The 16826-nt window shown below is 35.6% G+C and overlaps 2 protein-coding genes across 6 annotated transcripts in view; one reads left to right on the forward strand and one right to left on the reverse strand.

The window, feature by feature from the left end:
• Positions 1 to 5794, reverse strand: part of RUNX2 (RUNX family transcription factor 2) — a 150512-nt gene extending 144718 nt beyond the window's left edge. For both annotated transcript variants that reach the window (XM_041480940.1, XM_041480941.1), the window contains exon 1: positions 5722 to 5794. In XM_041480940.1, the coding sequence (XP_041336874.1) occupies positions 5722 to 5779 (58 nt within the window). In that variant the 5' untranslated portion in view covers positions 5780 to 5794. The remainder of the gene's footprint in view (positions 1 to 5721) is intronic.
• SUPT3H (SPT3 homolog, SAGA and STAGA complex component) overlaps positions 1 to 16826 on the forward strand; it is a 256384-nt gene that overhangs the window by 33595 nt on the left and 205963 nt on the right. The gene's annotated exons all lie outside the window — the stretch shown is intronic.

A 16826-nucleotide genomic window follows, 5' to 3' on the forward strand; every position in this document is an offset into this window, starting at 1 on the left:
AGTTTTCCCTCCTGGGGCAAGTTCCTACATGAAATAGGAAACTTAAACCTACACGAAGAAGGCTAGAAACAGTACACAGTATGGTAACAAGAAAAATAAAAAATATATACAGGAAACAGATGCATGAATAATGGATTTTTTTTTTCAACTGGAAGTGTTAAACTGCTTTAGGATACAGTAACCTCAGTTTTTGTCTTTATGCTCATCTTTAAAATATTCTCTTTAGGGTGTGCTTTTCAATATGTTAAGTGGCAGGTCTTATATTTATTTGTAGAAGAGAGCCTGTTTATGTAAGGAAATGTGCTCTTAGATGTAGGCTTTATTAACTTAAAAACAAAAACACCTGAGAGCAGAAGATAGACCTCCTTAGCCTGTTTCCCATAAGAATTTAGAAGGCAGCTTGGAATGAAGATATCTAATAGATGTAAAAGCTATTGTATGTAATGTGAGCACAAATGAATTTTGCTGATAAGAGTAGATATTTGTGGGGGTTCCGTGGTGGAGGAAGTAAATGTTTTGTGGGTGACTTTTGTCTCCGCATGAAAATCTGTGGATAATTCCTAAGTCTGACAAAATTTCCAAGGAAAATCTCATTGAAATGGCACGCAGTCTGTTAATTTATTTCTGTGTATGCTTATCAGAATATATATTGCATTTATTCCATTTAGGCAAATTAATTTTTTTATCTTGAAAGTAACAGTTGTATGTTTTCTTGTTCCAGTTTCTTAACTGCTTGTACGAAACTTGGATTCTCCCAGTGCTGAATTTAAGACCCCAAAATGCTTCAAGTTTTACATCTTAAACTCACTATTTATCTTGAGGCTGATTTAATTAAAATATTATATACTCTAGGGCATATTAAACATGGCAATTTATTGTAATTCTTATTAATGGAGTGTATTTAATGAGTTTTCAGAACCGACTCCTGCCCCTACAACACACAATGCTGGTTTTTATTGGGTACATAGAGGGAGACATGCAGATGGTCTGATTTTCAGGAGGTGCCCGGCACTGACAGCTGCCCTTGGCTCCTGTTGTATTCAGGCAGGAGAAACGCTGGTGCTCAGCACCTTTGCAGCTTGGCAAGCATGGGATAATTCCTCCCTTCCCTCTCTGCTTCAATTTCCACAGAAGTGTGCTGGACTTGAGTGCAAAATAATGCCAGATTCTGCTTGTAGCTTCAGCTTTTTGCATTGTTAGAGTTCTAGCAAGTATTTCTTAGTTCTTATTCATGTTGTTCATTGATGGTGTCTGCCACAAGGTGTGACAGTACATAAGCACACTTATTATCTGTCTCTCTTGAAATGTCTGTACTGCCTAGTTAGCATCTCTTGCCAGAATTGTTAGCTTCTTTATTTTTCCCTTTTTACTTTAATGGGTGTTAGATGTTTGCTAGTTACTTATGGCTGCTCTAAGCTTCTTGTTACTCATTAAAAAGTACAACTCTCTTCTGAAAGCAATTGGGAAAATAAAAGGTATAAGGTGCAATTTTAAGATTAATATTAGCCTGACCATGACCAAGAAATCACACAGCTTGAGAGGAATTTCAGTATTATTGTTATACTCTTAATGTGGGGTGGCAGAGCCTTTAAATATTTCTGGTAGGGTAGTTAATACAGCATGGAAGTTTGATATTTGTACAGTTTGTAAAGGAATTTGAGGTGTTACCCTATTTTGACTTCAGTTTTCAAGTATGCACTGGTGCATCATTAATCATAGGAAATGCAAAAATAAATAATATAGTCCCTTTGGATTTTTCATGTGAATACTTACCTTTTCCTTTTTTTGTATATACAGTTGAGGTATTTAGGTAACCCCTAACCTTTTGCTTCAACAAGGAGGTACAGTATAAAAATATTACCACAGTCTTCATATGAGCAGTTCTCTCTAAGAAAACCTCTAGATGAATATTTATTGAAAAAAAGCAAAGTTGCAACACAGAATGACTTAGCTTGGCCTGAATATTATATTTTAGACCACCAGTGAATAAAATTAAAAGCACATGGATTTTGAATAACTAGAAAAGGTTGTAATTGATTAGCACTGCATGAAAGTATTGGAGTGAGTTTTGATTTGTGAATGGTCCTATTCAATAGCGATTAATCCTGTATGTTTGATAAAATCTTAGTGCCCCTAATGAGATAGGATTTTTTTTCCTCTCCCAGTTTATTTAACCACCAGATACTCTGATATTCTCCTAACAAACTGGAACATTTTGATCCTACATTGATGTAGTTGATTTAAACAATATTGGCTATTAATAGTTCATTTGAGGCAGCTAATTAAACAGATCAGTGCATTTTGCTGCGTACAGACCTTGTAAGTGATGAAGAGCAATCCTGCAGGATTTGGGGCTTTCAGATAACGGCAGCCTCTGTGAGAGGCTGCAGCTTTTTTAGTGCACGTGAGAATACTCATTCCTGCATAGTCTTCAGTAGTATTATTATTTTTTTTAAATCCTGGTATTTTAAATTATATTTTATGCAAAGAGAAGTGCTTCCTGAGATTTTGATTAGCATTCACAATAGTATGAATACGTTAAACAGAGCTGGAACGTACAGAAAACTGCTTTCTATACAGAGGTAATCAAAAAGGATTTGTTCCTCTCTTATCAGTCTCCTAATTAAAATGAAACAAACCCTTTAAGATTCCCTACCAAACAGTAAAGCAGATGAGAATTGAAATTTACAAAAGGTTTGGCATTTTTTGATGAAGAAGATATTGAGGAGTATTTTAATATAAGCGGAACTGGAAGACTTTAGATTTACTCTATCTCCCTTGGGATCAGCTTCCAGAAATTACGTGTGAAATACCTGATTGAATTATCAGCTAAACTGGGATCCTATTTCCTTCTTTCATTTGATTCTTCATCTGAAGATGCACAGAATGTAGTTGAAGATGCCTTTTCCTATTTTAAAATTGTAATTGTTTTTGGAGGCATTTAAGAAGGTTTTCAGTCTGAAATACTTTGAGTAAACAATGTTTTCCAAATTTTATACCAAATATGCTGTTTGATGGTTTTTTTTTATAGTGTTTATTTTGAGCCTTTTTTCTCCTTCAAATGTTATGGATGTAACTATAATAGCATTTGCTGGTTGAAATGAATCCCGTTTGATTTAAAAGCCTGAGAAGGTTTACTCAGGCTCGATGCGGTCAAAACCTGTGTATGAGTGGCACAAGGTAGAGAAAATCTGGATGTGAAACCCAGACTGTAGCTAATTAAAATGTACTAAATTGGAAAGGAATATATGTGTTTGCATGAACTAGGAAAGGATTTTTTTTTTTTTTTTTTTTTTTGCTACTCTTGTTTTTCCCTTTCATATGAAGTCTAAAAGACATAGACAAAAATGAGTGGAATAAAAGCTTTCAGGAATATGGTTAATAGCACAGATTAGCAACCATGTGGGTTAATCATAGCTCCGTTTTCCTGCCCTGTTATGACTTGTCATTATGATTCATTAGTTCAGTCTTGAAGAGAAACAATTAAACTCAACAGTCCTGAAAGGAATAAGGTAGAGATGGGAAGAGAAGGACAGCACAGAAAGGAATGCACAGATCGTGCATTCTGAGGTGCTGCTGCATCATTGAACGGCAAATTCATGAGCAGCTTGGGTATTCTGGCTTTTTTTTAAACAATAAATTCTGCCTCCTTTTTATAAAAGTGGGTTTTCCAAAATTTGGTTTTAGCGCAGATTACACTGCTTACACATTGATAGAGCTGATGAGATTTTGTAGTCCCTTGCATCTATTGTTTGTGTCCAAAGTGAAATTCAGGTATCCAACCCTATTTAGTGAAGTTCAGGAAAAGTATTAAGCACAGTATCACAGTACTTCCCAGTGGCTTTAGGAATTATCAGAAGTAGGTGAATTAAGCAGTCAGACTTGGTGTTTTGATAATTTTAGCCAACTAAATTTCTTCTAATCTCTTTTGGAAGTAAAAGCAAAAGAAAGTCCCTATACATGTAAACTGTATTTCCTGTTGTAAACACTGGGATAATGTGGTCTGGCTACACTTCTGCTGTGCTTTGCTCAGACACCAGTTTGGGTAGAAAAGCTGCTTTGCCGGGTCTGTGTTTGCATTTCAGCTCAATGTTCAGGGTATTAGAGCTGCATGACCAGCCACAGGTTATATTATCTCATCTGGTATCTATAGGTCATATATTAAATCGGTCACCCTCCTGTAAAAAGCAATTTCTTCATTTCTGTTCCTATACCCAGCCCCAGAGCTTCTTCATGTGTTAACTGGGAACCAGTCAAAGTGTGTGAAGTAGGAGGGGTAAAAGGCACCCCAGTCACTACAATAACGGGGATGTATGTATTGGAAATCCTTCTAGCATTGTTGTTTTTCATAGAAGGGGGACAAGGGAGGGACAGAAATAGGCTTAGCTACGGTCCCAACATAATTTCAACATGACGGACACCATTAAGAAAATCTTGTAAGTTTTCACTTTTTTTTTTTTTTTTTCCTGAAGCTTTCAGAGTTTTCAGTTCATCTGTCTGAACCGCCTCAGTAAAAGATGCTTTGAAAAAATTTTGTTACTGTACTTCTTGCAGTTCATCAAGTGTGATGATAACAAAGCATTTTCCAGTACTCTTTAAAATATAAATTCATTTTACTTGCAGATAAATCAGTTAAAGTCTTATTTGATTCTATTTAGTATTTGTGAGTGAGATGCTCTCTACTGATTTTAAGTCTCTGAGAGGATGAAGCTTTTCAAAGTAAGCAAAGATAGAGGTGCAATTTTATAGTGTATTTATGAGTTTTATGAGCATTTATATGTACAGTGCATATAAATAATTACTTCGGTATATACATATACGATTTCTTAAAGGAATCTGTGTTTACAGTTCAGAATATTGAAGTAAATATTTGGCAGTGCTCTTCTACAGAATTTTTTACATCCCACTTTGAATTAAACTTAAAATTCAGCAGCATGTTAGATCATGTATTTTTTATTTCGTAGTTTAATATTTTCATGCATGAATGTTTTGCCTTGTTCATAATTAGTGTAATGAGAAGAATTTGCTTTTACAATTGAATATATTATCAAACAAACTTTGCTGTGAAATGAGGGCAACTGAGGACTAGAAAACTGCAGATTTACACTGATAACTTCATCTGAGATATATGCGTAAAAATAAGATGCCTGGAACAATGATAGGGCAGTTTTGGGTAGGATAGGCTGCAGTATGCTACATGCTACTCATTTTCATCAGGTTTAGAGAGCAAGCAGTCTGAACTCTGTGATTTAAGTCTTTTACAGTATCTTTCATTAACTACTCATAGTGGATATGTCTAAAAGTGTCAACAGAGTTCTTAATGAGATTTCTGAGCTGCTGTTGATGAACTCACTAGTTACTTTATCTTTTGCCTGAAGATAATATGAAACATTTTGCTGGATCCCATTAGGCTCTGTCAAATTTCGTGCAGCTACACCTTGACCCCGGTGACAGCTGAGCACACCTGCTGTCAAACACTGACTGAGCCACCAACTTCCCTTTGCTCAGCTTGCCAGCTAACAAATTTGTTCTTATATCTGCAGAAGCTATTTACAGTTACTTCCCCCTCCAAAAAAACCACCCCAAACAACCAGGTATACTATCTCAACATTCTAACATCCCATTCAGCATTTTTTTGCTTAGATAACCACAACCAGTATTGTTCAAAGTAAGAAGACTCTCAAAAGCGAAAAACAGAAGCTCAAATATTGCAGCACTTACCCCAAAAGAAGTTTTGCTGACATGGTGTCACTGAACTGAACAGGCTGTTTGATGCCATAGTCCCTCTCGGTTCACGCAGAGCTTTCACCTTCTGGTGCAAATACTTCTTGGATCCTCAAACTGCAAACACAAACCATAGCCAAACCTTGTTTTAGTTTTACTGTGTCCCTGGATTGCATAGACTCTATACTTAGTTTTTTCTCTGTCAAAAAATTGTGTAGTGCTGGTAACATGTGAAAAGGAAGGCAACAAAACAAAAAAAAGGAGAATGAACAAATATTTGAAGGACCTACTATTACTGCATAGACTGTGGTTAGAGAGCACTTACTGACTCTGTTGGTCTCAGTGGCTGGTAGTGACCTGCGGAGATTAACCATTTAAAAACCAGAGACTCCTTTCTGTCCTCCTGGAGAAAGTTTGCACCGCACTTGTGGTTCTGTGGTTGTTTGTGAGGCGAATGAAGCATTCACACAATCCAAAAAAGCAAAAGCTTTAAAACTCCTTTTTTTTGCAAGCACTGTTACTGGAGCGAGCGAGTCATGTGGCTGTGACATCAGAGGACTCCAAGTAGGACTGCCTACACTGTGGCTTTTTCTTTCTCTCTCTCCTCTTTTTTTTTTTCCTTCTTTTTTTTTTTTCCTTTTTAATTTTTTTTTAAATTTTTTTTTTTTTTTATATTTTGACACTAGGCCCATGTAAGGCCCTTCCTGGCATTCAGAGGGACATAGCTTTTTAATTTTTGCGACTCATGAGGCTTTGGAGAGAGTACAAAATGCTGTAAGAGCCCAAACGTCTGTACAGTTAAAGCATATGGACAGCAGAACTTTATTTGTACTCTCAGTTCAGGTTCCCCCCACTCTTCTTCCCCCTCCTTTTTTTTTTTTTTCTTTCCTTTTTTATTTTTTTTTTCTCCTCCCATTCCCTCTCCCTCCTTTATTATTGTGTCTGTGGAAAACTGAGCAAAATTGGCACAAGTGGCTGTGTGAAATTCTGAACAACAGTGATGATTTACAATAATTTACATCTTTGGATTGTATCACGATCTTGGGTCTGCTTCACATTTGCTGGGTGGCTGGATTCCTTCTGTTTTACTTTTTCTCCTTGTCGTCTTATACTTGTGAATCTGTAACTCATTGTAAGAAACTTTACCTTTCCTAAGGTCTAGTAGCAGGCTGCTTGTTGGGGTTGTGTTTTTCACTGTAATTGGCTGTCACAGAAGTGTTAGTCTGGGGATTCCTTTGCAAATCTTAAATCATGTCTGCCTTGCTTTGCATGCCTTCAAAACTACTTGGCAGTTTTATGTGATGCAAATTAAGGGCAATTATGTTTCTTTTATATTTGGGGCAAAATATGTCATTTGGATATCATAACTGGTTGTGTGCTGCAGCCTGCGAGTGATGCTTGGGAACACCGGCATTGGGAGGATTTAAAGTGGACGTTGTGTAACAGAGTGAGCTGGGAGGGTTTGGTTGTGCTTACATTAATTCCTTATTGTAGTTCTGGTGTTTAAGGGAAATAGAACAGTCTTAAACTTTTGGGGAGACTATAAATAACTTCATTCACCAGTTAATGTTAACACTTAGTTTTAAAATGAAACATAAATTTGATGCATATGTAAGACTCAAATACTTAATATCATCTGTGTGCATGTGTGTGTGATACTTTTTAATATACTTAATGTATTGTAACTTTGACTTTGATTGTGTAACATAAGCCCTGACTGTACCAGTACGGAGTGGGTTAACAAAAGCAGTATTTTTTTGTTTATAATAGAGGCTTTGAAATAAATTGCAAAATGCTGTGTGTAGTAAGGAATAATGTGCACAGACAGTGTGTATTAGTAGTCTTGATTTGCTCACTCAGATTCAGAACAAAATTGGAAACATCTTTGAGAAAGTATCTAATTTTTTGCCTCTTTGGACATTATATCTAGAACTTTTCATATTATCCTGATTGTACCACAGATGCACTGTAATTTTAAGTTTTGGCTGAATGAATTTAATTCTTTTTCCTTTTTCTTGGTCATTTTTTGGGGGGAGCAGAAGAACCACGTAAAACATAGATATTGTTTGGCTTTTATTTGTAAAATAAAATACATCTCTTTGATGCTGCCATCCCTCCTTTTTTGTTTTTCTCTTTGTCCTGAGCTTTCTTGGTTAGAAATTGTCCAGGAATTGTGTGATATGAATAGCTGGAGGTGTGGGTGGAAACCAGGTTCTCTGTTTTTTGGGGATGAGACAAATGAGAAGATTTTTCAGTAAAAAATAGCCTGTTTTGATTTTTGTTACAGAATTATAAAAATCACAGACCTTTCTTCGTAAAAACTTTTCATAATAATTATTGTGAGATAAATTGTATTGTTCTTCATTCAGTACTTTGAGAGTTATTACATGTTGCCAAACTTAGAGAATTCTACCATAAAATGAAAAAGAAATGTTCTACAAAAAAACCCATTCCACTTAAAAATAAGGGTGATATTTAATTCTTCTATTTATTAATTGCTTTTATTATTGTTTGCTTTGTATGGTTAGGAGCAACAATTGAAAAAATCTTAAGACCATAAAAATAATGGAAAAGTACTAATATTTTCATACACAAATTATATTTGTATGCATTAAAGTTTTAATCAACTTAGGATGCAGCAAAAGCTTTTGGAGGTTGCTGCCTCTTATTTGGGGAACTCTTAAATTTTAAGTTTGGAGTTTTCAACTACAGTTACACATTGAAGGTATTGATCAACTTCTATTTGATGGTAGGTATGCACAGTATTTTTAAATAATAGGAAACTGTTGTCTTGACCTTAAATACTTATTTCCATTGCTATAAAAAAAAGTTGTTTGATTTTCAAAACTCTGCCCTTTATTTTTAGTCATATCCTTAGTATTAGAATATTGAGCTTCCTACAGAAGTCTGAATATGAACATTTATTGCATTGAAATGCTGTTCTCATGCTTTCTCCAGAATGGCTTTTTCATGCTTTCACTTGTGTATGCAGAGTTATTCTCTAACTTTGTTGCTGTGCTTTGATCTGATACCTTTAAGATTTTTTTTTTTTTACATTTTCACCTGTTAAATCAAGAGCGCTACAAAGACGTCTTCATCTAATAAAGCAAAAGCCATTAAAAACAAAAAAGCAAATACTGTAACTGAGTAATCTAGATGTAGTTTGTAAAAACTGTCACTGATAAAAATGCAGGGGTTTTTTAATATAGAAACATTATAAAGCAAAACGGAGACCAAATACCTGTGAAACTGGTGGTTTCTTTTGATATAGTTTGCACTTCTGATGACGCAGATGCAAGAATCCTGAAAATCCACTGTGTAAATCAGTGTCTTGATTGTAGACTAATGCTTGACAGGCTCTTGTTTAAAGGTAGCTCTACAAAAATGGAAGTTCACTTCTGAGTTCCACAGGGGATGCTTTGAGTCCCAATTACACTTACAAAGGAAGTATTATGCTAAGGAATTTCTCTGGTAAACTTTGAGCTTGATCTTTGATGACAAATGAAATCTAAAAGTCAATTGTAAGGCAACACTAAAAGATAATTACATCTTCCACTGTTCTTTAAACGTGTTTTGGAACTTTTAAGCTATGCTCTATTTCCAAACATTTTGCCTTATGTCACTCAAAAGTTCATCCAGTGTATAAACAGTGTGATGCCCTGCTGAAAGTTTATTTGTACTTAAATGTTTGCTTCTATGCTACAACTGGAATGATATAAATACTCCGCTTAGAGCAGTGTGATGACAATTGTTAGATTGCCATTTCATTACAGGTTTTACAGTATATACAATAACAAGATGCTGATTTTTATAATTCAGGAAGTCCTGGTGCAGTTTCCTCAGATGCAGGTATTCACTGTAGGTGTTGTTAACATATCTGTTTCCACTACAGCAGGTTTTTTTTTTTCATTAAGTGAAACCTCTTTCCTTGGCTCTGTTTTTCAAACTGAGGAGTATTAATTTTTAGAGGAAGAAAATTGTGTTTTCTGTAGGTTCACAGCAGTACATTTAAAATAATGTTTGTTTTTAAATACTTGCACATTTTGGGAAACTTCTGTTGTTAGACTTGGGTATTTTGTAGACTTCTCATTTCCATCACGTCTGCAAGAGTAGTAGAGTATGTTGATACCACTTTATACTAACCTTTTAAAGCAAAGACTAAAACTTCCAGTTGATTAAAAATATTGCAACAGCAAGGATATTTCAGCATTCCTTCATTTTAAAATGGCACTTATTGCTAAGAGTAGCAGGAGCATCTGAGTGTTACTGCTGCCTTTCTCTGCCTCAGAACCTTTCTCTAGGTAAGATATGGTTTGAAGTGGATGGTGCCTGTGACCATTGATGTAGAGGGGGGAAAAGTACTGTTACCTTTCTAGGGTAAACAAGTGTTGTCTGTTTATTCTGCAGGGCAGTCAGGCTACTGAAGATCACATTAAACCTTAAACTGAACTGTTGTTTAAATTAAAAAGATGGTCATCTCTTAACCAGTGAGTACATCATGGAATAGCAAGTAGTCAAAAATTTTCATCCACTTTGAGTTTCCACTTCTCTCACTTCTTCATATCATAGCGAAGTTATTCTCCAGTGAAATAATCTTAACTCCTGATCAGGCTTTGAGTAAGGGGCTGTGATTTAATGATCAGATGTGTCTGATTCTTCCTGCTCAGACATTTTTTTTTTTGACAAGCATTATTTTCCTTGTGTTCCTAGATCTTGTAGACTGTACAGCAACTGAGAAAAATGTCCTTTTGATTAGATGCACCCATTCTAAACAGTCAATACATGGTGTTTAAGATCATCCTAACCTCCTAGTTATTTTCTCCTGTCTGTATTTCTTTTCTTTTTTTTAAAGTCAACTTGCAGAAAATATGGGAAACTTGTCTCATATAACAGCTGAGGATGTGGCTAGGTTAAGGCAGGAAACTGCTACCCACAATGCAATGTTACATACACTACCACTTAATAAAATTTATTTCAAACATGCTACTGACAAAACCAAAGAAAAATAATATCCTAACTATGCTAGTTAGTACACTAAATATATCTAGGGAAAAGTGAAAGTAATCTCTCTAGAGCCTTTCCTGCTTCTAGGATACAATGCTACTAGTAGTTAAACCAGAGCAGATCTCAGCAGTTAAAAGCAGTGACCTATTTTTAGAAAATATTCATGTTTCTCTGGAAATTAATGTTTCTGTGCCTTCTAGTAACAGTCAAAGTTTTAATGCAAACAGAATTCAGATAAATTCTCTTCTTAGTTTTTCTTGTTGGCAAAATATCCCCTTAGGTCGTTTTAAAACTTGCAACTTTTCGTGCTTCATCCCATTTTCACTGAATCTTACATTTATTGTGGCCAAGCAGTGTTTTACCTCTCCTTGCCACTTTTCATCTCTTTGTAGGTTGGTATGAAAATTTTCCATGTCCTACATGGGAAAGGAACTGAAAAGAGGAAAATTCACTTTCTTCAACCCTGAAGATTTAGGAGTTCCAGTTATTTTATTTGATTACCTGCAATTTGAACAGTGTAGTAACTTGTGAGAGGTAAATAATTAGGTTAAATTCTAAGGTAAATTTAATAGACTCAAATCTTCTGGAAATATTTCTAAATATCAGACAGATAGACACATGAGATTTCTGATGCTGCGCCACAAATGTCTTGAAAGTCTTGTTCTGGATATATTCTTGTTTCTGTTTGTTTTTAAATGCATGTATATGAAGGGTGATCCTCTTACAGAACGTTTTTGAAGCGCTTGCCTCTCTAGTTAGAGAACACTTATCAAGAACAGCTGCCGTAGTGCTGTGGATCCTGTCCATGGACTCATGGTGGTCTGCTGAACAACGTTCTTCAAGTTTGACAGGTGAGACAGAGACTCTCCAGTGCCACTGCTTTTGGATGAATCTAGCTGTGGTTGGAGAAAGTGCATCTTGCCAAAATATATGGGTAAGACCACACACAGTCTTTAAAATAGTTATTGTAAGCTTATTTTTAGGCAGTATATGTCTTGACAGTTCTTTTATTTGCATGCCGGTTTCACTGCTGCTTATAGATTTTTCATTTATTTTAGTAATGGCAATTGCAGATTTAGATCTATGTTTGTAAAACTTTTGCACAACATTTACGCTGGAAAAATACAGACTTGCTACTTTCAAACCTCAGTCAAGATTAGAGAACAGATTTTAGAAGATATTAAGGCAGAGTATTTACGCTCTTCAGATTTGGTGTCACTGTTTTTATATTCAACCCCATTTTCAGGGGCATAGTTCAGTAATAAAAATTTGCTTCTGGTTTTAAAGTTATACCAATTTTAGTAGCTTCTGTGCTTGTATAAGTCTGCAGCAATGTCGATTTAGGACATGAAATTAGTTCAGTAAGTAATAAAAACGAAATGTTTTATTTTTTTAAATTGCATACTTATTAAATACTGAATTTAGAGTCTGTATTTTATATGTTATAACTCCTGAACAGTATTTTTCATGTATATTTTAATATGTAGAATATTCTTTGCATTCTAAGTGCCTGCTTCAACAGTTGGCTCCGTAATGTGTATTTAAAATATTGTGTGTTTAACTGACAGTGTGGAAGGGGGTTGCACCCAGTAGAATTTCTGAGTAAACAATACCCATTTGCTAACTTTCAGAGCAGATGTTTTTTAAATACTCCAAGAGAAATTAAATATAATACTCAAAAGTAAAATCATAAATCATTCATTGGGTAGTGATGCTTAAAAGTTATGGATTCAGAACATGATTTTTTCCCTAGTTCTGTATTTTCCAGATTATCTTGCATAATTAATGCAGGACTATTTCTCAACAAAACATTACTCATTTTTTATTACTTAACATTGCATAGGACTGTTGTTTATAGCACTGGACTTTACAGACAATTAAGGAAATAGTCCCTGCCCTGAGGAATATACAATTAAATATATGCAACCAGCCATTTAAGAAAAGTATGAAAAAGAGGGAGGGGAAAACCCCATTATAATGAACAGCAATAAAAAATAAGTGAAGAACTTCATGAGGAAGGGCAAGCAGTTAGTTGTAATTTTATTATTAACTTTCTCCACATATTCTACTATAAAGAATATTAGTTACTTGTATTCAATTGGCTGGTCTTGTTTTCTGCTTGAACTTGAGCATGATGGCTGATAATCATGTTTGTTTCTCTATATTTTGAAAAATATTATAAAATATATTTTGAAAAATACTATAGAATATATTTTGGAAAAAAAAAAGATCCAACCCCAAAACAATTCCTTATGCAGTGATTGCACAGGGAAATATTTTGCTACTGTTTATGATTCTCACTTAAGTTTGATATCCTCAGTCTTGTACACAGTATTTCTTAGGAAAAAAAAAAAAAAAGAAGCAAAATCACGTGCTTCCATCCTGTGTGCTTTTTCTTTCTTTTCTCTAAAGTATTTAATACCTGGATTTGCTACTTTTTCACAGCTTGTCAACTGTCTAAGCTTTCCCTTGTAATTAAAAATGTATTGTGGATTTGTGTTGGAGGAGAGATCTGAGTATCATTCATGAAAGAAGAGAATTGAAAAGAGGTTGAGAAGAGAATGGAAAGACTAAAATTGGAAGGAGGAGATATAAAAGGAAACCTTGGGTTTTAATCAGCATGGCTCCCCTTTTGTAGTGGAGTACTGAAGGTGAGGAGAAAGGAAAATACTGCAACAGGATGAAGAACCAGAAGATGCAGCCCTTTTCCTGGGGACAGCAAACATAGGAGAAAATTGCTCTCTGGTCTCCAAGGCCACGTGAACCCCAGTTTGCTCTGAAATAGCCGGTTCAGAAGTGCCCAACTGTGCTCAGTGTGGTGTTGAGCTCATTTGGAGGGAATATGCTGTCTCTGCATAGCACTTAAAATGGCCTGTGGAGGTGTGCCTCAAGAATACTAGAACCTGAGGGATGTTGGGAAGATTGTGGGAGATGTTTGTATGAGATTTCCAATGCTTGATGTGTTGTGTCCTGAAGAGTTGGTTGATTTTTCACTTCAGGAGGAGAAAGCAGTTAGCATTTACAGACAATCTGTTCAATGTTGGCCAGATAAGCAGGTGTCAGTTCTTTTTAGTACATATTTTTTATCATGCCCTGAGTAACAGACTGCTTTGTAACTGAAGGGTGGTAATGGAGAAGAAAAATAAAAATTAATTGCAATCATTCCTTCCACTCATACCTCTTCCTCCTCTGACCTTCCAACCTCAAAAGCGAGGAAGCTGGGCTGTTTTTAGAGAGACCCTGTGGTTTGGTTGCCAGAATCCAGACCTGTAGCTTGTAAGATAAATAATGCAAGCTTTGAGGAAATATTCTATGTGGATAGGACAGTATATGTGTTGCTTGTTAATACTTAGCTATTTTATTACTTTAACCATTTATTTCTGTTCTCTTTAGATGGATAATTAATCATGTGTTTTTAGAGGATACATCACTGTCTATATTTGTTGGCTCCATGAGGGAAGTGTCTAGGAAGCAATCAAAGGAATCAGTTCTGTGGAATACTGACAGTTGGATAAACAGGGCTGTTTTAACATGGAGACCCAGCCCATAATGAAAGTAAATTGTTACATTTCCATTTCAGAACACAGGTTCTGGGTCTGCTGCTTGGCTGTATTTAGTCTGAGGGGTCTGAGGTGCTAAGTAGAATGAAATTCTGTGTTTTGGCACAGAATTATGCAGATGGACTATTGGTATTGCCTATTTGAGGATAAACTGTAGGTATGAATGGGCACCTCAATTCTTTTTGGAGCTGAATGGCCAAACTCTGTTGTGAGTGGAATAGGAGTATGTTGGAACAGGAGCACTAAAATCCGCTGCTTTTGGAAAATTCTGTGGTGTAGTCACAAGTCAATCGAGCCTGAAAAAGAGGTAGTGTTTGCTTGTATTTTCTAAATTCTCCCCTGCAATCATTCTGCTTTTGGAGCAGTGTTTCAGTTGTTCCAGGCCTAAAAACTCTGGAATCAAGGTTATTACTGTCTGAAGATTAGTTCAAGAAGCAAAGCAATCTCTGTTTCCTGTACCTGCCTATCACACATCGTGTTAATTGGTTAATATTTGCATGGAATAATTTGGGCATAACATTTTAAAGAAATATTTATTTGAGGCGTATGGGATCTGCATTCTAGATTATTTCCAATAACACGTATTTTGTACTAAAATCCATTAGGTGAGGTTGGCTGCATGAGTTCTGTTCTCTGTGACACTTGTCTCCTCTGGATTCCATAGTCTGTAATTATGATGCCAGAGCAGCTCCTTGTAGCCAGACTCTTGGTGTATTTTCGGAACCCATGGGGATGTAAGGCTTGATGCTACCAGACTGTTTCTTAAGCTCAAGCAGTGCTCTGGGCAGTTGCTGCTTTGCCAAAACCAGTGCTGAAGGAAATGTGGCTTTTCGTGAGCCAGAGTTCATTCCCATGACATGGGCTTTGGTGTTGGGCCCTCAGAAATAACTGTAATCTCTGAAAGGTGTAAACTGTAAAACATCTATCTTTAGTTTGTGCCTCTATATCTACATGGCAGAGTATGTCTAATTTTAAGAACAAACTTTCATAATTGGAATTTGGGAGTACCACACAATATTCAATTTATTTTGTCATCATTATCCTGCTCATTTGGTAAAATTACTAATTTCCCTTTCTTCAAAATCTTTTAAATTACTTTTTTTTTCTTTTTTTTTTTTAATGAACATGTAAATTTTTTGTTGCTGTTTAAGTCCAGTTGGTGCCCAGTGTGAGTTTGAAGCAGCTTTGCAGCTGAATGTTTATATTTCAGTTTTGGGAAAAATTATACCAGTCTGTCCAGAAATGGAGAAATGCAGTAGTAAGTGGCATCTTTACAAACTAAACATAATGATCAAAGAGCTGAAGAAATAACAAATTTAGTTGTCTTTTGGACAAAATTACAATGGAATAGCCTTTGGTTTGTCATTTAGCTTCAGCATGATTTATTTTTCTTCTCTTTTAATTGAAGAACAAATCCAATTCATAACTGAATGCAATTCAATCATCTCATTTTCTGATGTGGGTAGAAAATATCTGTTTTATCTGTGCATAGGAGCTACAGTAATTCAAGCTTTATTTTTTCTTTTGAATAACTGAAATCAACTTAAAGAGCCAGACATGAGTATGCTCATTTTTTTTAGAATTTATGAGTTTTACAGAACAGTTACTTTTTGAGTGCTTTTCTGTTCTGCTCTCAGCAGTAACTATTCCTGGACTGATCATGGGACAGATACACAGTGAAAATAATAAAGATTTTCTGTAAGATTTCCTAATTGTTTACTAGTAGATTTTGAAGAACTTGCAGATAGAACTATTCCCAGCTGATAGGGTGGGTTTTGGTCTTTTCCTTGTTTGTTTTGTTTTATTTTGTTTACCTGTTTTTCATTGTATTTGTCTTCCTTTGCTAAAACAGTAAGCTTAGCTAAACTTTAGATGAAGAAAAAGTTGAAGTTAGCACAGAAGATCTCAATTTAGGGTCTCCAGTGACTGTCCTTACAGCCCAACTGTATTTGGTGCATTATAATGGTGTTGATTGACTGCATTTTTTTTTTTGTCATCTCTAGAACTCCCGACTTTTTGCATGGAAGGAATGCTACTCACTTCAGAGTTGGTTACTCAGAGATTTTCTCGTTACTCATTGCTCATTCCATGGCTATTTGCCATCTTTCCTGCACAGTATTCAAACTCTAGTATGGAGAATTACTAACTTTCATGTGCTCTGCTGGCTCATGTCACACTATGAGAATACTTAACAAATGTTAATTATGTTCTTCTCTTCATTGTACTCTGGGGAGAAATATGTTGCTCTCTGTGTCAGACATATAGCTTGGTTGGGGCTATGCAGAGAATAAAATTAATGGAAGTAAAAGACAAATATAACCCCAAACTTCTCAGTCATTCTAAAGCACACAGCTAGAGGGTACTTGTTGTGAAAATGCTTAGCTTTATCTCTACATCTTTCTAAGTTTAACCGGTTCATTTTGTCAGTGATGGATGTGTGAACTGCTAAAATCCAATACTATGGCTTAAACAACTAGTGGATAGTTACTGATCACCTCTGAAAGGGAGCACAGCTGAACTGGGTGTTCCGGTCTACTG

This window comes from Pyrgilauda ruficollis, unplaced genomic scaffold (assembly GCF_017590135.1).
Source record: "Pyrgilauda ruficollis isolate IOZ18807 unplaced genomic scaffold, ASM1759013v1 scaffold54, whole genome shotgun sequence".
In the NCBI taxonomy this organism is placed as follows: Eukaryota; Metazoa; Chordata; class Aves; order Passeriformes; family Passeridae; genus Pyrgilauda; species Pyrgilauda ruficollis.